Source organism: Mobula birostris, chromosome 9, assembly GCF_030028105.1.
Source record: "Mobula birostris isolate sMobBir1 chromosome 9, sMobBir1.hap1, whole genome shotgun sequence".
NCBI classification, from domain to species: Eukaryota; Metazoa; Chordata; class Chondrichthyes; order Myliobatiformes; family Myliobatidae; genus Mobula; species Mobula birostris.
In genome coordinates this window covers 40,207,540-40,227,231 of record NC_092378.1, presented here as the reverse complement: position 1 = coordinate 40,227,231, position 19,692 = coordinate 40,207,540, and the positions used below count along the sequence as shown (strand labels likewise).

The window sequence follows — 19,692 nt, the reverse complement described above, 5'->3', positions numbered from 1 at the left end:
CAGTGGCCCCAATAGCCTAGAAGAATCGGTATGTCGGCACCTGTGGCGATATAGAGCTCACCATCAACCCAGTGCTGAAAGTAGATGAATACCCTATGCCAGGATAGAGGTTATCTCTGCAAACATTTATGGAGGGTCCAAAGTTTTTCACAGCATAAGCACTTACAAAGGGCTTTGCAAAAAATAATAGGCTTATTTTTGGAGCAGCATGTGCATCTGCATCTGCACTCTGGCAGAAAACTATGGACGAGGTGCTTCAAGGCTGCCCAAGCACTCAGTGTTACCTGGATTACATCATTGTACCATTAAGGATGACAACGAACTTCTCCAAAACCTCAAGACAGTGTTAAAAAGATTAGAAAATTATGGGCTCAGAGCATGATGCAACAAGTGTGAATTCTTTAAACCATGCACCACTTAACTGTGGTTACACTGATGACACACGAGGATTGCGCAAGTGTGCTGAGAAAATTCAGCAATGCTGGATGTCCCAAGGCCAAAGGACATGTCACAGTTGCAGTCCTTTTTAGGATTTGTCTGCTACTATAACAGGTTCTTGCCAAATCTGGATACTGTGTGCTACACCCCTTGAACTCATCACTGAAGATCGGAAAGAAATGGCAGTGGACAAAGCAGTGCGAATGGTATTCAAAAAAGTAAAGGAAATGTACTCAGATACTGTACTCACACATTATGAACCATATTCGGCCAGTAAAGCTTGCCTTATGGTATAGATGCAGTCATGTCACATGTGATGAGTGATGGAATTGCAGAGAAAAATCACATAGAAATTGCCAGAGAGTCCTTGAGTCCAGTTTGTGGTGTAATACATTTTGATCAGTACTTGTATGGGAGATCATTATATACTGATCATCAACTACTAGTGTCCATTTTTAATCCACAGAAAGGGATGGGCTCTGTTTCTTGGAGTACACAATTACAAAATTGAATTCAAAAGGATGACTAATCATGGAAATGTTGATGGAGTGTTCTGTTTACCCTTGGAAAAGGAAATACTGTAAAAAATTAATGAGAAAAGATGCTCCTCTTGCCATATTCTCACTAACTCAAATCGGAAGTCTCTATATTACAGCAGTGATAATGCAAAGGGAAACCAGGAGGGACCCCAAAGTGTCTCAGATCTACATTGCCATGCAAAATGGCTTGAATATGCAGCAGAAACTCTACTTCTCCCATTTTTTGTCAGGACAGAGATGAACTTGCTCTTGATGGAGATTACCTTATGTGGGGATTGAGAGTTGCCTCATCCAAGCTGAGAGCTGAAGTATTGGAGGAGCTCCATGCCTGTCATCAAGGCATGGTCAAAATGAAAGTGTTGGCTTGACGCTTTGTTGGGTGGCTTGGGATAGATCAGCAGATTGAGCAGTTTGCATGCACTATGTGGGATGCCAACACGTCCAAAAGATACCAAGAGCAGTGCCTCTCTATACCTGGGAATGGCTTGGCTTGCTTTGCATTGTCAGAGGACTTATGTGAATTTTTCTGGACCATTCATGGCCACAAATTTCTTGGTGATGGTAGATGCAGCTACAAAATGGCCAGAAGGGTCCCCAGTGGCCTCCTCTACAGCCTTGCACACTTTTGATGTGTTAAGAAGTGTCTTTGCAAGGAATGGTGTTCTAGATCACTTAGTCAGTGACAATGGACCTTGGTGTGTGGCAGAACAGTTTTGGTCATTCTTAAAAATGAATAGAATAAGGCATGTTATATCTGCACCTTACCACCCAGCTACAAATGGCCTGGCATAAAGGTTTATCCGGAGTCTACAGAATGCACTGCAAGCAATGTCAGCAGAACACTGCACTGACACTGAATCAAAAGCTCGCCAATTTCCTCCTTGCATATCACAATGCAGCACACTCCAGAACCAACAATTCATCAGCCATGCCGTTCCTGGGTTGTCCCTTGCATTCACGCTTGGATTTGCTCAAACCCAATCTCAGAAGGAGTGTGCAGGACAAACAGCTAAGACAAATTCAAGGCTCCTCAAACAAGGAGGTTTGATGTTTCACTCCTCGACAAACAGTCCTGGCAAAGGACTACAGAGGTGATCAGAAGTGGGTGCTCAGAAAGATTAAGGACAGAACGGGAGCATTCGCCCACAGACTGGAGATTACACCTAATACCACCTGGAAATGACAGATCAATCATCAGAGGAGGGCTGACCCAATTGTTAGACAAGAAAGGTGGCTACTACTGTCAGAACCACTTCCTGCAGTCTCAGAATCAACTCCTACAACCACCATAGAGGAGGCCTCAGAACCTGAGATGGTTTCACAACCGGAAGTCTCACCTGCCAAGCAGAGTGATTCTCCTCGTCAGGAAAAATATTACCCAACAAGAGTAAGAAATCCTGCACAGCAATTAAATCTTTAGGCCTGAATGGGATGATTTAAAAATTTACTATGCTGTAGATGTTAGTGTATAATAATTTAATTACACAGTATAGTATACAGTGTATATAGTTGAGATGCATTCTCTGTTGAGTCGAGTATATAGGTAAGCAAGGAGAAGTGTTGTGTATTTAATACTTCAGTGATATTTGAGTGATGTATTTCAGTGTGTTTATATATATATATATATATATAGATTGATTATGCTTTCTTGTTCATTAAAATAATTCATTATGGGTTATATGTATAAAAACATGAAATGCATATGTTATCAAGCTACTACGTGATATATGCACACCTAACTCAAAGTAAATACAAAGTTAGACTCATATTTCAGACTCCCGTGTCTTCCTTTGAATTAGTTTAATGTTTTGAAGTTACAAAATATAACAGCCATGGTGTGTATTTTCTCTTATTTACTGACAGGAAGCAGTGTAGTCCTGATCATTGCTATATCAGTCTAATCAGTGCATTATTAATTCCACTCTCACCCCAATATATCTTATGCTCTATTCTCACCTCTCCCACTGTACCCCATTTTATTGATTTACAAGTAGCAATTTGGTTCTTAGTGGCAGTGCACAGAGGAACAATAGCTTTCTACATCCACTTCCTATGAAAACATGTTGGGCCTTATCTCTTCTTAAAGCAGTGGTTCCCAACTTTTTTAATATCATAGAACCTTCCCATTAACTTTGGAAACTCCTGTCTTGACGGAAGTTAATCAGAGCAATGATTCCTTAAGGTAGTCTTTCTCAACTTTTCTGCCTTCGATGAACCCTTGAAATAATGTTCAGGTCTTAGGGAACCCCTGTGTAGAAATTATTACATCTACAGCTCACAGTATGTAGCATGTAGGTGTAGATATAATAATCTAAAAATAATTGTCAATGCTCTTCTGAGTAGAGAATGATTTTTTAGTCAACCTTTCTTGAAAAAACTAATGGATAGTTAAGCTTAGCTTACCTTTCTTGAAATTAATCTCTTTCTGTTTCATAAATTTTAGAAACTCATAAGGCAAACATAATAAGTTTCTGCTAACTAACTAGCTTATGCCAACTAGCTTAATTTTTCTAAAGGTAGGCTCAGTAGATATAATTTAAATTAAGGTTGTAAATTGATTTTAATTAAAAGCTTTACTGAGATTCCAACAGCCATTTAAAATAATCAGCACTATTATGTGTCATATGGCTGTGATTTGTAGTTTAAGTGCCTTTTCAATTTTGCTGGAGCCATTGCTGTATTTGTAAGTTGTTTACCACAGACTAGAAGCACTGAAATAAGGGTTAATAATTTTTTTTAAATGGTATAATAAATAACTAAATGAGAAAACCACAAAAAATACGAACACTTCAGAATACAATTGACATCTAACCTACGCAATCCACCAAAACGGCAGGCCAACAGCTGAGTCATGGTGTGTAAATAATCTTTCTTTAGAATCAAAATTTCCCTCAAATTTTCTACTGTACTGGTAGAGTTTGTTCACTCCCATAAATTTGGTGTCGGCGCATAAGGGGCGGTTGGGGGAGATAATTCGGGAGAGACATCACAGCCCAGGTTGACAAGTCCATTCAATGCTTGGAAGAGGCACCACAGTCCTCATAAGCCTACCGCACTTCCCTCCGTGCAATACAGTGCTCATCATCAGCCTACTATCCTCCCCTCCATGCAATGCAGTGCTCACCAGTTATCAATGCCCTCCCCTATCTCGCAATATACACTGAGAATAAACATAGTCCTACTGCACACTGCCATACCATGCTGAGAGACCTCTAATGAGATTGCTAATGGGACTGGTTGGTCACTGCCCACCACTGTGATTGCTAGTGTCATGCAAAGTTTAAAAAAATGGTGATTTATTTCTATCACCATCTATTGTAGAATACCAGCAACCTCTCACGGAACCCCGGTTGAGAAACCCTGCTTTAAAGTAACGATGTCATACTTTTGCTCTTGTCTTGTTGCCTTTGATTTGGCACATGGGTAACAAATGTGTAAGATACTTAAAATGCAATGGTTAGTCAAAGGGACTTGATACCATCTTGAGCAAAAATGATTAGATTGGATTATGAGGACACTCAGTCCTCGTTTATTGTCATTTAGAAATGCATGCATTGAAAAATGATGAATGTTCCTCCAGAAAGATATCACAGACACACAGGACAAACCAAGACTAAAACTGACAAAACCACATAATTATAACATGTAGTTACAACAGTGCAGAGCAATACCGTAATTTGATAAAGAGCAGATCACGGGCACGGTAAAAAAAAGTCTCAAGTCCCGATAGCCCCATTATCTCACGCAGATGGTAGAAGGGAGAAACTCTCCCTGCCATGAACTCCAAGCGCCGCAAACTTGCCGATGCATTGTGAGCACCTGACCACAGCCGAGTCTGTCCGAAAACTTCGAGCCTCCAACCAGCTCTCCAACACCGAGCACCGAGCACCATCTCTGCCAAGCGCTTCGACCCCGCCCTGGCTGCCGAGCAAGAAGCAAAGCCAAGGACTCGGAGCCTTCCCCTCTGGAGATTCTGGATCACACAGTAGCAGCGGCAGCAAAGCAGGCATTTCAGAAGTTTCACAGATGTTCCTCCGTGCTCTCACGTCTGCCTCCATCAAATCTGGATTGTGCATGGCACCCTACTTGACAGATAACAGATATCATTCACCCGAGTGGCTGCCGCAAGCTGCATCGCACCACCATCTTCTCCTCCTGCCTTATTCTTATGAACTTGATTGCCACCCTTAATCATCCAATCTACCCATCCTGGCTGTAGTGTGTATTATCTGCAAAAATGCCCAGTGGTTATTTGCCAAGGCCTCTCCAAGTGCACCTTTCAAATGTGTGATAACAGCATCTTGAAGGCAATACAGTATATTGCCATTTCTTCATTGTCACCAGGTACAATTTAGGAACACCCTATTCAGCAACAAGATTAGGAAAACTGCTATTATTCAAGAGCTTGCCTCACCAGTATCTTCTCAGAGTCAACTAAGAATTTGAAAGAGATTCTGGCCTTGCCATGACACTCATGTTCCTGGTCTCAATTAAGAAATAAATATTAACAATAAGGCATTGCTTGTTATCATCAGTAATATTTATTTATACTTGTAGAACCAAATCTTAGAGTTGTTATGAAGAGTCTATCAAAAAGGCGCTGTAAATCAGAAAGAGGCCAATGGAAACTTAATGATTTACTTTTCATTTATTTTTTTTCCTCATTTAGCTACTGAATGTTTGCTTTTACAAACACCTGGGACTGTTGCTGATAGAGACATAAAAAAAAGATCCACATTAAAGTCATATCCTGCTCCACCAAAGACCCCATCACCAGACTTTGCCAGTAGTACAGCCACAGGTAACATGTTACACTTAATAATTTTCAGTTGAGTCTTTGTTACTGAGTGCAATTCAACTAACTTGTCAGGAGAATTAAAGTTTTTTTTCAGAACTTTAACCAGTATTATGCAAGGCATTTGCATGGTATGTAATTATTTATAATATGCATGTTGTTTCTGGATATTTGCATATTAATGATACTACACAGTAGCAACATGTTTTTGTAGTAGTCAAAACTGTAGGGAAGCATTAAGAATATTGGATTCTACAAATGCACACTTTTGGTTAATTTAATTCTGGCATAAAATCTTTTTTTATACTTGACAACATTTTGGACGGGGTTTATTTTAACATTATATACCAGCTGATAATTTAATTTTTTTGTTTTTAAAGAATGCATTACTATATCTAATTCAATACTGTTCTGTCATTCAACTACTGTGAAAACTAATTTATTGTATTGCTTTTTAATTCAGTTAAAGTTGCTTTGCTCCCTTCTGATGATGTGATGACAGTGGCGTTACCGATCTGCCTTACAATAGGGAAGCTAAAATCACGATTTGGAAGACAATTGAAATTACCTACACAGGTGTTGCAAGTAACATGTGATGGTAAGACTGAAACAATAAAATATTCCTGTGATAATATGTGTAAAAACAATTATGTATCTTTGTCAATTGGTGAAAAGCTGTTCTATAAAATATATAGAACCTTTTTTTTTATAGACATAGACATAGACATACTTTATTGATCCTGAGGGAAATTGAGTTTCGTTACAGCTGCACCAACCAAGAATAGAGCATAAATATAGAAATACAAAAACCACAATCAATCAAACAACAATATGCAAACTATGCTAGATGGAAATAAGTCCAGGACCAGCCTATTGGCTCAGGGTGTCTGACCCTCCACGGGAGGAGCTGCAAAGTTCGGTGGCCGCAGGCAGGAACAACCTCCGATGGCAGCCAGTGTTGTATCTCAGTGGAATATGGCCAGAGTCCAGTAGCAAAAAATTCAATATCCGGGCTACAAACACGTTCCTCGATCGTAATATGACCAGGATTGCACCATCCATTGTCAACCAGAACAGCAAGCCCCCAACTCCTTTACGCTCACCGCTCTCAGTGCACTTCCGGTCAGCCCGAAGTATTATATATAGTAATTTATATAGTAATTACATCTTTTGCCTGTCTGTTTTAATGCTTATCTTCATCAGCTAGTTTAATCCTACTTCATTCAGTCGCTGTCAATCTTTGCAGGTACTACCATTTTTGAGAGTTCCCATTGGCTTTGCAGCAATATGTCCTCTCATCACAACCTCACTTGAATCCAAACCTTTCATTTTCTTGATGGCCTTTGCTGTGTTATTGTTGTACTGGTGAAGAAAACCTGAACGTTTTAAAAACTCAAAGTCCTGCTAAAATGTTGTTTCAAAATATCAACTTTCCCCTATTTGAATACTTATTGCTTGATGGCACATTCCTGAAAAAAGAAATTAAAATCACACCTGTCAAATTAAAAGCCCTGTTTTGCAGATGGATGCCTTTTGAAGAAAGGACATCAGCTAACAGTTCAGATCCTGGTGACACAGTTATGTTAGATGTTTGATAGTACTAATAATGACCCAGAATTTCCTTGTGGTAGCTTGCCAACCATGCCTGTTGCTAATCCATTGACTTTCTAACCAGGTTCCTATTTACTGTTAATCCTGAACAATTTCTTGTGTACCCTTTGTTAAATAGCTCGATTATTTGTGCACATCCTTGACAGATTCACAGATGTTCAAAATTAAAACAAGTCCTAGTAATTAAAATTGTTAAAAAATAAAACTTGAAAAGACTAATATTTTAAAGTTTCATATTTCAGATAAATTTTTAATATTTCCCATAAATTATATGAAGCTTTCCTCACTTCCTAATAGTCATTTCTCTCCATTTAAACTTGGAATTTCTCTTTAGGGATCGGATCTCAATTCAAGTTTAATTATCATTCAATCATACATGAATACTCATGAATACAACCAAGTGAGACAGCATTATTCTGGGACCAAGTTGCAAAGCACAGTACCAACAGTCACACACAGCATAATGTACACATAGCACATACAAGGTGTCAAGCACCTGTAAGATATCAGTAAAATACAGCCACACAAAAAAAAATAGTCCAGATGCTGAGTTCATGAATGCTGTAGAAATCTGCAGTCAACCACAATACAGCTTGTCTTCTGCCGGGCAAATACTGGTGGGGGGGTGGGGGGGCAGCACCAACAGCAGTCTGGATGCTGTGCCACACCACCCCCAGTAGAGTGCACTTGCTTCAAAGCCTCTGTCCTAGCAGTTGTTAATAGCAGAAATCCCACCTCTCCCGGAAGTTCGGGGAGTCTCCTGCATACTAATGGTGACTCCCTGATGCTCGCAAATTATATACAATATCCTGGAAATCAATTTTTTTGAGAGTGAGAGAGAGAGAGAGAGAGAGAGAGAGAGAGCGAGCGCAAAAGAGAGCATGAGAGAGAGCGAGAGCGCGCGCGTGAGAGAGAGAGCGCACGCGCCATGGCAGAGTGTTCCAAAAAAAGAAAATATCAAACGTACGTCACTCCAGACTACCCTAAAGTGTACCCCTGCCTAATAGGGGTCAAAAATAATGACAGTGTTGCTCGCTGCACTGTTTGCAACAGTGACTTTTCTATTGCCCATGGTGGGTTAAGATGGTAAAAGACATATTGAGGTGAGTTTAACAGGTGTCATTCGTTCATTAGCATAGCTAACATTATTTAAACTAGCTGGCTAGCTGCTAAGGAGCTATTCTATTGCAGACAGCCCATCTCTCCTGGAAGTTCTGGGAGTCTCCCGCAAATTGATGGTGCTACCTCCCTGAAGTAAGTTTTTGCAGGGTGGGATGTCTGTAATAGGCGAAGTGTGGCTTGAGGCCTACTCCTCGCTATGACTGAGGCTATGCAGCTCCCCTGCTGTACACTAATAAATCTGTGAATCGGACTTGCAGCATTCTACATTAACAATGTCCGAAAGGGTCTTACGATCACAAAAAAAAGTGCCTAAGGCGGTCATTCTATATTAGACTGCATGCCTCCTTAGCGCATCAGCTCTTCTGAAGCCTCTCTGTTGCAAGCAGCCACATGATCTGCATCAAGTCCAGCTCCTTATGTTTCTGTACCAACGAGCAACTCACTGATGGAGTAGACCTGCAGTACTTTAAGTTCTTAATATCTATTAGGATCTTGCGATCATAAAAAATACATTTAAAAAGGACCCTTTGTTGACTCTGTAGAAGCCGCTGCAATCGGATGCACCACCATCTTACCGGGATAAAGAACTGCAATTTTATTGGGTCTGATCTTGCTGGCTACTGCCGACACTCAGCCATTGAAACTGCAGGAGTCCTAGTGAAGGGTATTAACCTGAAAAGTCAACCATTCCTTGGCCTTTCTTTGACCCACTGGGCGGTAGCTTGATTCTAGCATCTGCAATTTCTTGTGTCTCCATCAAAGACTATATTGCCATCTAATGCAGAAGTCCCAGACCAATTGACAGACTCGGAATGCCGTTACAAGCAAGGATCTGAGAGCTGATTTCGCAGCATAATTCTGGGAAATTCTAACAAGACTAAGCCTTGTCCGGAATGGCATCAGAATATAATTACAGATTCGGTACCCCATGTATGTCAGAAAGTATTGGACTGGTGGCAGTGCACATTATTCCAGGACAAATCCCTTTCTAAGCCAACTAATTTTAGTTGCAAAGATACTGGAGGGCTGCTGGCTAGGCAACACTTCTATGCATAATCTGTGCTGATTTGTGATGAGATAGAATTCAAAATAATTATTTGCTCAAATTTGGGGTGACTACACTTGATTTGCAGTTTAGAGATTTGAAACCCTTGAGTTTATTCTTGTATGGTTTGACACTGGATACATATTGATTAAAGGCAAAAAAATTGTCCCAGAAACCAATAATATCTGGAACAAGGTGGAGCATATTTTCATTCTCTAGGTGACGATTGTACCCAGCAGAGAAATGGTAATATTTGTCATGATACCCAGAAAACAAAACTGTGCTTAATAAAGCTTAATTTTTGACTGAAGCTTTCAGCTCATTCAGCAGTTCCAAGTGTAGTAAGTCTCAGAATTATGTGCATGTACTGCATATACTTCCCTACAGGTTTAGGAGTGGAAAGGGGGGTGGTCAATCTGTTCCTGTATTTTGACATTTTACTCCAGGAAAGTCTGGTCTTGCTAGGATTCTCTAGCATTGCAATAGGAAAGCCCCCTCTCAAAGCCTCTGTCAACAGACCTATTGCAGGATCTAAGACCCAATTGAATTCAGTGGGTATTCTAGGTCAGTGGATTCAGAAGCAAAAGGTAAGATACATTATTAAAATAATTTTGCTTTAGTTTAATGTTTTTAATTCTAACTTTAAAATGTATTCTGCATGGAGGATGGTGACCAGTGGTGCTCCACAGGGATCTGTTCTGGGACCCCTCCTCTTTGTGACTTTTATAAATGAATTGAATGAGGAAGTAGAAGGGTGGGTTAGTAAGTTTGCTGATGACACAAAAGTTGGGGGTGTTGTGGAATGTCTGGGGGGTTGTCAGAGGTTACAGTGGGAGATTGATAGGATGTAGAACTGGGCTGAGAATTTGCAGATGGGGTACAACTGAGATAAGTATGGGGTTCATTATGGTAAGTCAAATTTGAAGACAGAATATAATATTAATGGTAAGACCCTTGTCAGTGTGGAAGATCAGCGAGATTTTGGAGTCGTTGTCCACTGGACACTCAAAGCTGCTGTGCAGGTTAAGAGTGTTGTTAAGAAGGCCTATGGTGTGATAGCCTTCATCAACTGTGGGACTGAGTTCAAGAGCTGTGAGGTGATGTTAAAGCTATATAAGACCTAATTAGACCCCTCTTGGAGTATTGTCTTCAGTTTTGGTCACCTCATTATAGGAAGGATGTGGATACTATAGAAAGATTGCAGAGGAGATTTACAAGGATGTTGCCTGGATTAGAGAGCATGCCTTATGAGAATAGGCTGGGCGAACTTGGCCTTTTCTCCTTGGAGCGACAGAGGATGAGAGGTGACCTGATAAAGGAGTATAAGATGATGAGAGGCATTGATTGTGTAGATAGCCAGAGGCTTTTTTCCAGGGCTGAAAAGGCTAATACTAGTCATACTTTTAAGGTGCTTCGAAGTGGGTATAATTTTTTCACACTGAGAATAGTGGGTGCATGGAATGCACTGCCAATGACAGTGGTAGAGGCAGATACAATAGGGTCTTTTAAGAGACTCTTAGATAGGTACATGGAGCTTAGAAAAATAGTGGGCTATGTGGTAGGGAAATTCTAGGCAGTTTCTTGAGTAGGTTACATGGTCGGCACAACATTGTGTGCCGAAGGGCCTGTAGTGTGCTGCAGATAGCTATGCTCTATGTTTTATGCTTAACTATGTTTTATTTTTTAAAAATCATTACTTCAGTTTTTATTATCAATACCTCAACATTAAAGAGATTAAAATATGTTAATAATTGTGACAGCTTTGAAGGAATGCAAAAGTCCACCCTTTGATTTGCCTTCTATCAAAGGTGTTTTGTGGTTGGAATCCTACAGTCATGGTATCCGTGACTCTGTCATTTTTGCTACTTGATTAAAAGATGCAAAGTCCCTCTACATTCAACTGGTGTAGGAGTGCATGGGGTATTGGGGATAGCATCTTCAGAGAGAAGGCCTTGCTGAGGACAACTTTGACATTTTGACACTAGATTATTTGGAGATAACATATCAAAATTGCATCCAAAGCACTTCTTTTTCAAAAATATTAAAACTATATTGTATAGAATTATGTTTTACAATTTTTCTTGGATTATGAATGGTATTTTGTATTTTAGTATGTTGTATTTGCATGAATCGACGAATGAAGTTATTGAACTTCAGCCCATTACATGCTCCAATGGCTTCCAGAACAATGATGAACTAATAATCTCCTCTTGCATTGTAGGTAGAATGATAAAGGATTCTGAAACACTGGTAGATTTAGGTGTCAGACCACATGGTGCTATCCAGCTAGAATTGTCATCAACTGACCCTGAAAACTGTCCAATCAAGCGAATCAGAACACAGCAGGAAGCTACCACATCTGATGTGATAATGGTCAAAGTTGAGAAAGGTAGTGCAAAACCTGCATCCCTGGAGATATTTTATAAGAATACATACCTTAAAGTCTGATTAATGGTGTAATGGGAAATGTATGATTCTAGATGTAGTTACAAAAACAAAACAAACAAACTCTTTATTTTTGAGTTTTATCCATTTGTCATTTTAAAAAATGTTAGTGATGGGGTCCAAGGATTAATTCCTAAATTTCTATTGGTCTCAATCTGTAGAAAGAATAATTATGGACTCATACCGCATTTTAAGCACAATAGATGGTTATATTTTCACACAGTACCCTTTTAAAAATTTGAAAATTATCACTATAATGATTGTTGACTCCATTTCCATTGAAGATATGAAGAAACCCTATTGCTTCCTGTAGAGTTATCGGAGCAGGTGCAAGAAAAATGCATGTCAATAACAACAGTCACAGAGTTATAGCTGTTCAAATACCTTAGGCCTTCAAAGTCAAGACAGGTATAACATTCATGATTGATACATTTACTGGCCTCTCTACCGGGAAATTTACTTCCAGCTTATATTGAATTTGATAGAGACCTAAATCTGGATCTCAAATTTGCAATACTAATTTGGCTTCTTGCTTCCATTTGAAACCCTATTCCCATCAGTTATACACCAAATGATGCTGGCAAATCCGGTAGGCAGGTAGAGCATTGATAAAATAGGCAGGGAGGGCTATGATAATGAAATAGGATCCAAGACCTGAAGAAGGGTGTCAGCCCAAAACATTGACTGTTTATTCATTTCCTTAGATGCTACATGACTTGCTGAGTTCCTCCAGGATTTTGTGTGTGTTACTTTGGATTTCCAGCATCCGCAGAATTTCCAGTGTTTCTGTTTCCCCCATTAGCACCTACAGATGGTTTAGTTTACAAACTCAGCAAAATGTCTCTGAATTTCAGATTCAAGTGACGCACGAGAATGCTTGCCATAGTATTACACTTATTTTCTCTCTGAAAAGGTTTCAGTCACTACAGAGCCTTGAAGATAAAGCCATTAATCACTGACAACTAGGGATAACATGATCTGTCGGCTGAAATTTCTTTGTTTTGAACCAACATAGTTGACTATGGCTTGCCGAAAAACACTTAGTTTTCCTGGGTGGCTGGGGAGGAGGATAATGGGTGTTGGGGATGGGGCTTGAGATTTCTAAAAAAAACTCATCAGTAAAAGGTTTTTTTAAGTTGTAAAATGAACAATAATTCATTATTAATTGTCCATGAGCAACATTTAGCAGACCGCAGTCTTGGTGTAACACATTGCTTCTAAGGCAGCTAGCCTATTGTGGTTGGAAAGGTATTGTATTGATTTCCTTTCAGTGGAATGTGGTACATAAATAAAATGTGTTCTGAAGGGCCTACAATCAGTGAATTCGGACAGCTTGTTGGTCATTGGAAGGTAGAACATGACAAGTCTCAAGTGACATCTAAAACTCCGAGTAACCAATGATATGCTGAGGTGGTATGCTTACTTGTTGCACTGAGGATTGTTATATACTGTCATTTCAATCATGGGTACTAACCTCCCCAGTATTCAGGACATCTTCAAGAAGGAATACCTGAAAAAGATGGCATCCATCATTTAGGACGCCCAACACTCATGACATACCCTCTTCTCATTATTACAATGAGGAAGGAGGTACATGAGCCCAAGGCACCCACTCAATGATCCAGGAGTGGCTTCTTCCCCTCTGCAATCAGATTTCTGAATGAACATTGAACCTATGTTACTCCATTACAACAAATTCCATGATGTATACCTGTAATATTAAACCTGATTCTGATTCTACATAGATCCATACTTACTCATTCTCCCTCTATAAACTTCCAGTACAGGAAAGTCATTAACAGTTTTCTTTTTCCTTCTTAGAGTAGAAAAATGGTGAAAGAAAATTAAAGTTAAGTTTTCTAATCTATTCAAGTATTTTGGGTACTCAGTTTTTGAGAAACACAATAATTGCAAACCTGGTAGTTAGCTGATGCAACTGATTAAATGAAAAATATTGAATCTGTTTTATTTTAGAGAACTTGGGTAAAATATGAACAATACTGTGTGTTTTGCTCACCATAGGGAGGTAGAGAGTGGTGGTGCAGTTAGGAAATACATGCCAATGTAAATAGGATAACATCATGTTCCTTGTGGAGGTGTGAGCATCTTCAAAGTTATTCCTGAAGTGGAGCACAAAAGAGAATGGCCTTGGACTGCTGTCCCACATCCTAGACTGCATGACTAGCAAGGGATTTTGCTCCATTAACTCTTCACTGTTGCATTTATGTAGCAGAATATTTTATGATTTCATTGATTAGGGCAAATCAGACTTGACAACAGGTTCTTTTAAAGAGAGACAAAATATCAACTATGTTTCTCTGACCACAGATGCTGACTAACCTATTCCAAATGTCCAGCATTTTCTGTTTTTTTTTTTTGTTTTTATTTCAGACTTACAGCATCTGCAGAGTTTTGCACCTGCAATAAAAATTAGATGAAGTGAAAATGTTTTTTTTTAAAATAAAATCATAACACTGATTTCTTGTAGATAATGAGACAAGTTGCTCTGTGGTGGTGGAGATCGAAAGACTTCCATATCATAAGCCTTATTTGGGTGGCTATAGACACAAGCTTACAGGAACAGAATTCCACCATGCAGGGACACAAACTCCAGCAAAAAGGAATTATATTTGTGTGGAAAGGTTCTGCCGAGAGACACAGGTAAGAGAGGATACTTGAATAAAACTGTAACTGCAAATTTGTTGCATTATTTTGTTATAAATTTTATACAAATTATACATTACATATGTTTCTTCTTATCAATCTTTTTTTCAGGAATTGCATTCATTTTCACTGTCACTTTTATCACATCCATGCTGAACAGTGGCAGAAACTGTAAATCAGACATTGAAAGGAATAAATTTCCATCCCCTGGATACTAATGCAGTGCTTCTTTGAAGCAATCTGGCAGACAACATGTTAAGAGGACTGTGTCCTTTATTTTTTATAACTCTTCTTCTGCATGTTGCTGTCACTGACAAGCCCAGTATTTATTGCCCATCCCTGATTACTAACTGCTAAAATAAAGGCATTTAAACTGATAGGAAGCTCTTGTATTACCATGATTCTTAATGCAAAACACATGAGAATTGGAGTTAGAAGGATCTTAAAACACAACTGGATGTTACTAGGGCTATACTTGTAGTGAGCTAGACACCTTTCTTAGAGAATACAGTTCCTTCACCTTATCATACCCCATTAATATTCAGTAAAAATGTGAATTTTATTTATAGCCATCAAGTAAATTCCCTGCAGGTGACTGTAAGAAAGTAACAATGTGAATTTTAATGCCACCTGCTTACCGCACTTAGCAGAATGTGGCCCTTTTGTCACAGACTGCTAGTAGTACAGTAAGTTATTAAAATATTAGATAATAAAATGATGAGATTGCTACATTACTTCTATATATTAGATAAAAAGAAAATTGTACCTGAATAAATGTAACCCATATTTGATAAATTAACATAACAAATATACAATTTTTCTGTAGACGGTTTCTGAAAGAAATCAGTATCAACAAACAACAAATAATACCTCAACGCAGATGACCAAAATTGGCTGTTATGTGTCCAGCATCACAGATAAGTTGCTTACTCCAAGAAGGTACTTCACTGCTGAAGAATATCATGCCTGCAGGTTGAATGCGGTAAGATATAATTTTAGGTTATTGGTTTTATTTTAGACTACTTTGACAATAGAACATTTAATTACTAAGCCGGACACATGACTGCAAAGTTCTGACATAATATTATATTCCTATGGATCATATGTCAAATATCAGTTTGATTTAGTTATTATAGCAGTCTTATTTGTAATATTTTTGGAAATAATACTGAAAGGATTTTATGGTCTTGCAGTTCTGTGCAGCGCATTGGTTGAGAACTTATGATAGTGGTTTTCCATGTGATAAATTCCAAATTTTAGCTATGAGTTTCTTTACACAAAACAAATGGCAAACAGTCTCACAATAGAGGAAAATTAAAGGGAAGTTCAAGAGGAGCCACTTTTGTGCATCTCCTTGTTTAGAGTTGAAGATTTTCATCTGTTTGTAACCTTCTAATTTCTGCTTTTTCTCCTTTTTTTCATATTTGTTGCCTTGGAACTTTGATTTTTATTATAAGTTAGAGAGCTAGTAATGGGAATGGTATGATAACATCAGAATGGTTGTATTAAACCTAAAATTTAACGCAACCCTTCTGATTTTATCAGACACTCTGTAGTGGTTTACCAAACTGTGGGAGGTTATCCATTTATCCTTAATTGCAGAAATTGTGTGCAGAACATCTAAAGATGCACATTAATATTATTTCTCATACACTTGATCTTATTGTAAAATCTGTAACTTCAACTGTGGGAATGTGACTAGGGATATTTTTGAAGTTGCAGCTAATAATTATGAAAACATGTATATACATGTATGTATTATGTGATACTTCTGTGGAACTTATTAAAACGATGAAGAATAAAGAATAATATGGAACGATTTGTGTTGTTGAAGAAGTTTTAGGGCATAGGTGTTAAATATCTGAAGATGAGATTGTAAACTATGGTCCAAATAGAATAATATTTACACTGCCTGAGCTGAGATTGAATGATTCATGGTTAGCAGAAATTTTATTGAGTATAGCCAGTGTACTTTAGAGCAACAGGGGGTACAATTTAGAAGTGGCAGGTCATATCAAAATGCTAACGACTGGATTTCAGAATGTTTCTTTGTAACGTTACATATGTTAAGCTGAATAAATTTCTGGAACTGTTAGATGATATTTTCCTGTGCCAAGGTTTCCTTGACATTAGTGCATATCTGGGAAATTTCTTTTCTCATAGTGCAACACAAATTGTTTAAAATATGTTATAAATCATTTGTAAAACCATTTTTGAAAATGTTATGTACACTTCAGAACTTACTTTCTAAAGCAGGTTAACAAACTGAATTTACTTACCTTGTGACTAAATGGTTCATGATATGATCTTCATAATTTGTGTGAGTTAGCAATTCAGGCAGATTTATTTTTTCTTGTTTATCAACCACTTAGTTGTCTCCACCTTCCCTCTTCCCGCCCCAATCTGCCTCTATCTGCCCTTATTAGTCTGCCTCCATCTATCATGCACCTGCTCTTTCTCTCAACTCAACCTCTACCTCTCCCCCTTTCATTCCCCATGGTTAGCTTACTTTGCCCATCATCATTCAACCCTCATCAGTCCAGCAATCACCTACTGGCCTCTGTCTCACTGTTCTTCCTGTCCTCTTTATACTGACTATTGCCACTCTCTGCTCTTAGTCCTGATACAGTGTTTCAACCCAAAACATTGACAAATCCTTGCCACAGATGCTGCTTGACCTGCTAAGTTCCTCCAGCAGATTGTTCCAGATTCTAACACCTGTAGTCTTTTGTGTCTCCAAGCAGACTATTTATTCTGTACTGTGATTTTGAAATCTACAGACAATAGTTTTAAGTGATCACACCTTAGGAAGGCTTAATATATCCAACAACCTACCCTTTCAAATTCCTGATGCAGTGTTTCGACCTGAAATACCGAGAATTCCTTTCTCCCAAAGATACTGCTTGACCCACTGAGTTCCTCAAGTAAATTTTGTTGCAACCTACTCATGTCCTTACCTAAATGTACAGGAGTGAACATGCAGAATAAACATCCAGCAAATCACTAAATGATTTGTTTTAAAATATGTGTTATTTCAGACCTTTGAAAGAATGGCCTGTTGGGCTAAAAATATAAGGCTTTACAGAATTTTGTTTGCATAAATTTACTTAAACCTTGTACTTCATGCTTAGTAATTAGAGCTTGATGTCTAGCCGTAGTAGCTCTTGAATTTATTAATTTTCATTAAAATGGTTCTTCGGAAATAATGGATAATTGAAGATGGGGTGTAGATCATCCCCACAATTGAATAACAGAACAAGGTCAAAGCCAAATTATTCACTCCTGTTCGTTACAGAGAAGTGTAGGTTTAAGCCATTCCATCCTTTTGCCCTTGCTGATACTTGCATTTTTACTTGCACCGAAGCAATAAACCTGTCAAGACAATACACCCCTATTAATGTTTACATGCCACCCAAAATTTCTTCGACTCTTCCTTGTTTAATTGAACTAAATGCTTCTTATCCCTCCCCATTCTCGGCTTCCCCCAGATGTATTTACCGCTTGCCACCTCAGGCTTATTCTGTGATCATGAGTCTGACATTCTAAGTTCTCTAAGTAAAGAACTGCCTCCTGAAATACAGATTGTATTGATAAGTAGCACTTTATTATATTTATAAACCCAATTTCATGATATTGCCAAGAAGAGAATAATTTTTTAAAAAAATTACTGCACCGCTAATCCCTCCCATTAACTTGAAGACATCCATTGGGTCATCCGTCTAGTCCTTTCTATTCTAGGTGAAGAATAAAAGCCTATATAATTTTTATTGAACCAAATAGTCCAGGACCTGATGGCAAAATTCTGGTATAATTTTGGTAAATTAGTTTCACTTCCTCCAGTGTACTTCAGTGCTATGGAAACTATTCATAGTATATTTTAACCAATTTCATCATGGATTTAATATTAACCCCCAATTCTATACTATGGAGAGTCATCACCATTCTGTTTTCCTCACTTATGCCTTCAGTACCTTTTCAACCACCTTTTTTTCTCATTTGCTTGTCTCATTTCATTATGAAAACCTCAGTCACTTCCTTACTTAGTGATTTACTTAGTCAAATCACTCACTTAATAAGCAAATGGCACCTTGTTCTAAATGGATTTATTATCTACCTTATTTACCTTACTTCAGGAAGGTTTGAATTAATTTGGTGGAGGATGGGACCTGGAGTGATAGGGCTGAGGATGAGGTAGTTGGTTTACAAACAGAGGCGATGTGTAGTGAGACTGCTAGCAGGGAGAGGCTGATGATAGGGGAAAATGGCAGTCGAGGGGATGAGTTGCAATGTAGAAAGGGGACAAAATCGAAAAGGGTGATGAATACAGGACTGAAGGTATTATATTTGAATGCGCACAGTATATGGAATAAGATAGATGAACTTGTAGCACAGTTACAGATTGGCATGTGTGACATTCTCAGCATCACTAAATAGTAACTGAAAGAAAATGATCGCTGGGAGCTTAACATCCAAGGATAAACATTGTATCAAAAAGACAGGCAAGTAGGCTGAGGGGGTGGAGTGGCTCTGAGGGTAAAAAATGAAATCAAATCTTTAGAAAGAAGTGACATAGGACTAGAAGGTATAGAGTTGTTCTGGTAGAGCTGAGAAACTGCATGGGTGAAAAGACCCTAACAGATGTTATATACAGACCTCCAAAGAGTAGTAAAGATATGGTCTGCAAATTACAATGAGAAATAAAAAATGCATGTCAAAAGGGCAATGTTAAAATAGTCATGGGGATACAGTATGCAGGTAGATTGGGAAAACCAGGTTAGTGCTGAATCCCAGGAGGGGGAGTCTTATAGAACGCCCAATGAGGTGGCTTTTTGGAGCAGCTTGTGGTTGAGCCCACTAGGGGATCAACTATTCTGGATTGTGTGTTGTGTAATGAACCGGAATTGATTAGAGAGCTTAAGGTAAAGGAACCTTTAGGGGTCAGTGATCATAATATTCACCTTACAATTTGAAAAGGAGAAGCAAAAATCAGATATATCAGTATTACAGTGGAGTAAAAGGAATTACAGAGGCAT

At 38.5% G+C, this 19,692-nt stretch overlaps 1 protein-coding gene across 6 annotated transcripts in view; it reads left to right on the top strand.

The window, feature by feature from the left end:
- Window positions 1-19,692, top strand: part of iqub (IQ motif and ubiquitin domain containing) — a 70,049-nt gene that overhangs the window by 33,740 nt on the left and 16,617 nt on the right. For all 6 annotated transcript variants that reach the window (XM_072267883.1, XM_072267878.1, XM_072267879.1 and 3 more), the window contains exons 8-12: window positions 5,647-5,778; window positions 6,236-6,370; window positions 11,772-11,939; window positions 14,484-14,656; window positions 15,486-15,641. In XM_072267883.1, the coding sequence (XP_072123984.1) occupies window positions 5,647-5,778; window positions 6,236-6,370; window positions 11,772-11,939; window positions 14,484-14,656; window positions 15,486-15,641 (764 nt within the window). The remainder of the gene's footprint in view (window positions 1-5,646; window positions 5,779-6,235; window positions 6,371-11,771; window positions 11,940-14,483; window positions 14,657-15,485; window positions 15,642-19,692) is intronic.